Source organism: Portunus trituberculatus, chromosome 29, assembly GCF_017591435.1.
Source record: "Portunus trituberculatus isolate SZX2019 chromosome 29, ASM1759143v1, whole genome shotgun sequence".
Taxonomy (NCBI): domain Eukaryota; kingdom Metazoa; phylum Arthropoda; class Malacostraca; order Decapoda; family Portunidae; genus Portunus; species Portunus trituberculatus.
In genome coordinates, this window is record NC_059283.1 from 9,471,764 (window position 1) to 9,477,403 (window position 5,640).

Here is a 5,640-nt window from a genome sequence, read left to right on the forward strand (position 1 = left end):
CATATATATTCAGCATTTCCTGTTTTCTGTTTAGGTTAAAGTTGAAATTTCTCCTTCCCTTCCATTTCTGTAGCTTATTTTTCTTAGACCATTGCAATTTTTTTTTCTTAACCTTCGTGTCTAGTTTGTTTATATTTCATGTTTCATCAACTGTTTCGTTTCGGTTCGCCTTTTTCATATTTTTTTATTTTCTTTCTGTCCTATTTGTTTAAACCTTTATTTTGTCCTAATTTTCTTTCTGTGATAGTAATTTTTCTCTTTTACATAGTCTTTTCTACTTCTGTTCTCTCTTGTGCATTTTCCTTATTTTTCTTTTCATCCCCTTTTTTTCTTTTCCCCATTTATATAAAATTCCTCATTTCTCTTGTTTAGTTTTTTCCTATTGACATATTTCATTTTCCTTGCTTTTTTCTCATTTATTCACCCGTTTTTCTCCTCAATTCATCAAACTTCTCTTCGTCAGTCTTCCTTCATCGTTTTTCGCTTATCTTCTGCTTTCCTTGTACAAACATATATTTTTCCTTTTCCTTTTCTTTTTTTCATTCATCTGGTCTCTTTCTTTCCTTCCTGCATCTTTAATTCTTTCCTCTTTGCTTATGTTCTCTGTTTCCCTTGAATAAACAAATATTTTTCCTTCTTTTCCTCTTTTATTTTTTTTTATCTTTTCCTCTCCTTTATTCGATTTTTTTTGGTTCACGTCACTACTGTTCCTTTCCCCTAAGTCATCATTTTCACTGTTTCCCTACTCTCTCTCTCTCTCTCTCTCTCTCTCTCTCTCTCTCTCTCTCTCTCTCTCTCTCTCTCTCTCTCTCTCATTCGTCCAACTAGCATCCTTCCGTTCATTTCTCTAAATCCTGCTTGATTTATTTTCGTTTCCCTTATTTCCCTTTTTCTTTTCCTCTCCTTTTTTTTTGTTTCGTTCTTCTTCATTTCTCGTCATGCTTTGCTAGAAGTTTTATTTACCTTTTGCTTCTCTTTTTCTTGCTATCCCATTGACAAGCACCGTCTCTCTCTCTCTCTCTCTCTCTCTCTCTCTCTCTCTCTCTCTCTCTCTCTCTCTCTCTCTCTCTCTCTCTCCCTCTCTCTTTTTCTTTCGTTCGTCGGCTTTCTTCTTTCTCTCTTTTCATTCATCTAACTTTCTACCGTTTATTTTTTTTAGTGTTTCCCTCATGGTTGTATTTCCCTTTTTGATTATCTTCCTTTTTTTTTCCCAATCACAACTTTCTTCTTAGTTCTTTTTTGCGGAGTTTCTTTTCCTTTCTGCCTTCCTCTCCTTTTATATTTCCCTGAGCACATTTTTTTTCCATTCGTGTCATTTTTATCAGTTCTCTCTAAGTTCTCTGCTTATTTTCTTTTTCCCTTTTGCTTTTCTCTCCTTTTATCTCTTTTCCATAAGTTCCTTTTCATTTGTTTGTTGTTCATTAGTTCTCTAAATTCTTCTCTATTTATTTTCTTTCCCCTTCTGCCTATCTCCGTTTATTTCTTTTTCCTATGTATAGATGTTCATTTTCATTCATCTCCTTTTCATCAGTTCTCAAAAATTTTCCTCTTTTCTTATTTTCTTTCCTCTTCGGACTATCTCCCTTTTATTTCCTTTTCCATAAACACTTTCTTTCATTTCCCTCCTCCTCATCAGCTCTCTAAATTCTTCTTCTACTATTTTCTTCCCCCTCTCTGCCTATTTCCCGGTTGTTTCCTTTCCATAAGCTTCCCTTCCCATTATCCGCGCTAGGCCTGAGTCATGGTCGTCAGCTGAACCCTGTAATCCTTGGAGATTCACCCTCGTGTTGACTCGGCGTTGTGTGGGGTGTGTCTGCTGGAGGAGTGTCCGACGCTGTTTGTTTTATTCCGTTGTTTTGTGTGGTTTAGGTCTGCACTTGTCCCTCTTATGTGTGTGTGTGTGTGTGTGTGTGTGTGTGTTTGTTCGCTATTTTCGTCTGGTCTGGTTAGTTTTTTTTTTTTCTTTGTTCTTCACTTCGTGTTTTTGTTTTTTCCATTCTCTTCCTTATTTCTGTCGTTGTTGTTGTTGTTGTTGTTGTTGTTGTTGTGTCTGCTCCTTCACCGTTCTTATCTTTTTTCTTATTAATTTTTCCCTTTTTCTTTTCCTCCTTTCCTCTGTCCCTCACCCATTCCTTCCTTCTTCTCCGTCTATATAGTATCCTTCCCTTCACTAATTCATTTACTTCCTTCCTCCCTCTCTCCCTCCTTCCCTCCTTCCCTCCTTCCTCCTTCCTCCTCTCTCCCTCCTATCTGTAATCTCTCATCGCGTGAGTCCCAATAATCTCTTACATTTAGTCATCCCTTTCCTCCTCGTCTTCGCCTTCTCCAGTAGCCTTTTGACGTGGTAATCCGGGGGAGTGCTGGTGTCCTTTGGGTCTTGGGGGAGTCGTAGGGTAGTGAAGGACGTCTGGTAATGGTGATGGAGGGCCTGAGGGAGAGAATGCGAAAGGAGGATGGGACAGTGAAGGAGTATGAGGAGAGAAGAAAGAATATGAAGGAGGGAAGGACAGGAAAGGAGTGGTGGAAGGCTAAGGGGTAAGAAAGGGAGTGTGGTTAGGCTAATGGTTGTCCTATAGAGGCTAAAATGAAATGGAATGGACGGTAGTGAAAGACGGGCGTGTGTGTGTGTGTGTGTGTGTGTGTGTGTGTGTGTGTGTGTGTGTGTGTGTGTGTGTTTGGTGTAGTGGATTCTGAGTCACCTTCGTATTCTTCAGTATTTTTATTGACGAGTTTGTATGGATGGGCGGTTGAGTGGGTGAGTGGATGAGTGGATGGATTGGAAGCACAGTTGTGGATGGATGAGCTGAGTGATGGATTGGTTCGTTACGGAGACAAGAGGATTAGAGAGAGAGAGAGAGAGAGAGAGAGAGAGAGAGAGAGAGAGAGAGAGAGAGAGAGACAATAAAGAGGCTGACAGGGATTGGTGAGGGAAATTGGTGTCTGTTCGTCCCTCTTTCGTCTTTTTAAGGGTATTTTTCTTCCCGTCCTAAACGTTTCCCTACATTTCCTTATTTTCGTCCCTTTTTTTTCTGGAAATTCGCAGATGATCCTCGTTTCCATGTGTTTCCTCAGCGTCAGTTTGTCTCCTTTAAAAATAGCTCTTTCATTTTTTTTTTGTGTGTTTTAAGATTTCTGCTTTTTTTTATTTACGTCTTTTTTCTGGGAAGTCTGGTTGGCCTTCGTCATGTCATCTTTCTTCTCTTTTGTCATCTTTTCTTTGCCTTTTTTTTCCTTTCTTTTTAGTATATCTCTTCTTGGAACTGGTCTTTTGATTTCTTCTTTTCCATTCCCTCGTTCTCTCGACAATTTCCTTCTCTCTTTTTCTTCTCATTTCTTCTCTTTATCCACTTGTCTTCTCTCTTTTATGTTCTTTTTACGTTTCTTCTTTATTTTCTTTATTAAACTCTCTCTCTCTCTCTCTCTCTCTCTCTCTCTCTCTCTCTCTCTCTCTCTCTCTCTCTCTCTCTCTCTCTCTCTCTCTCTCTCTCTCGAGCCTTAGAGAGTTCATTTTGTGGTTCATGTGTCTCTATATTCCTTCTTCCTGGATGTTCCTTTAAATTTACGTATTAATTTTCTCTTTTCATTTCCTTGTCTTTTGTTTTGTCATACGAAAGATGAGCGTGTTTTATTATTTTTCTCTCGTCCTGCATCTTTTTCCTTCTTTTTTTACTCATTTATTGTTCATGTTTGCCTGTTTTCTTGCTTATTGAACTTTTTTTTTCATTCTTTTGATTTTCTTTTGCTTCTATTTTTACATATTTCTGAATTGTTGTATTTAGTAAGTCATGGGTAAGCTTACACACACACACACACACACACACACACACACACACACACACACACACACACACACACACACACACACACAGATCCATAGTTAGGTTAAGCATTTCAGTTCATTGTTTTAATGTCCCCCCCCTTGTACATTTTCAGTGTAATTTTTTACATTGCCAAATTAATAAACCGTATATTATTGTTATTATTATTATTATTATTATTATTATTATTACAGATCCATTACTCACCTACCCTAATCTTGCCATCCCTCACTCACATATGGTTTCCTTTCTTCTTGCAGGGACGAAGTTCATGTGCCAGACGACGCTCTACCCTATCAAGAACGAGGATGGCGACACGTGTATGTTCATCGTTAACTTCCAGGACCTCACTGCGAAGCCCGAGGAGGAGGAGGACGATGAGAGCCCCGCACCTGACACCATTCAGTCCAAGTGTGAGTAGAACAAGTGGGGCGAGAAAGGACGAGAAAGAGAAGCTGGAAAGGAGGGAAGGAAAGAGGAAATAAGAGGACATAGACGAGCAGGGCGAGAAATGGAGGGAAAATGAGGCAAGACGAGAATTAGGATTGGGAAAGGACAAGTGGGCGAGAAAAGGAAGCTGGAAAGGAGGGAGAGAGAAAGAGAAAAGAAATAAAAGGACCTACATGAACTGGCTAAAAGAGAGAAAAAATGAGGCAAGACAAGAATTAGGACTGGAAAAGGACGAGTGAGCCGAGAAAAGGAAACTGGAGAAGGAGAGAAAGTGGAAATAAAAGGACAGATAGACGAACAGGGTAAAAGGAGGGAAAATGAGGGAAGACACGAATTAGGATTGAAAAAGATATATAAAGAAAGCAGATAGAGAGAGACAAGAAGGAGACGATATGAACTAGGCAAAGGATGGGACGAAGAGGAGGAGGAGGTATGGATTAGGACATAGTGACGGGACGAGAGATGGGAGAAGGGAACTATTGTAAAGGCGAGAGAAAAAGGCTTTGGGAATAGTAGAAGAGAGATAAAAGTAGCTAGGAAGAGTAAAGGCAAAACAAAAAAAAATGGGACCTGAGGATTAGTGTAAATAGGAAAGGGGGACTGAAAAATATCACAGCCTGGTGAGAAAATTGACTTAGATTGTGTTGTAGATGAGAGAAAGGAGAGGAAATGACGTAAGGATCAGTATAGAAATTGGACATTAAGAAAAAAAGAGACAAAGGTGAGAAAATAGACAAAAGAATTCTTGAAGATATAGAAAACCTTGAGTAAATTGTACCTGGAAAATAAGAAGTAAATGTATAAGAGAACAGTTGGCTGAGCAAGTTTGGCTAGATTTAAAAGCAAAGTTAGAATACGGTATAGGAGTGAATGAAGGGGAGGAAAGGGGAGGGAAGGAGCTGTGTTTGATTGGGAAGGGGTTGTGATGGGTGGAGGAAAAGAGAGAAAAGCAAAATGTGAGATAAAGGAGAGAGAGAGAGAGAGAGAGAGAGAGAGAGAGAGAGAGAGAGAGAGAGAGAGAGAGAGAGAGAGAGAGAGAGAGAGTTAAATAATTGAGACATACTACGGAGTTACAAGACAGGTATTAATATTTAAAAGGGAGGAAAAGGTAAGTACCAAGATGGAACTGGAGAGAATTAGTTTGAAAATGGAATGGCGGTGTAGACGAGAGAGGGAGAGGGAGAGGGAGAGTAGAGGTCTTTCTTAGCTGTTGCCTCTCCTCAGGTAAGCTTTCAGTAGTTGAGGAGTGAATGTTGCTCAGACTGACTCACCTTGACATCCTGGTGTGTCGTGTTCCATTTCCTTGTGAGTTGAACATCAGTTTCCAAATAAATATTGCAACACCTGTAATTTTCTCCATCCCCGGTGACTA

General features: G+C 39.5%; 1 protein-coding gene across 8 annotated transcripts in view; it reads left to right on the forward strand.

The window, feature by feature from the left end:
• The window catches only part of LOC123510428 (potassium voltage-gated channel subfamily H member 6-like), a 699,140-nt gene that overhangs the window by 152,585 nt on the left and 540,915 nt on the right, over positions 1-5,640 (forward strand). For all 8 annotated transcript variants that reach the window (XM_045265606.1, XM_045265610.1, XM_045265612.1 and 5 more), the window contains exon 4: positions 4,079-4,231. In XM_045265606.1, the coding sequence (XP_045121541.1) occupies positions 4,079-4,231 (153 nt within the window). The remainder of the gene's footprint in view (positions 1-4,078; positions 4,232-5,640) is intronic.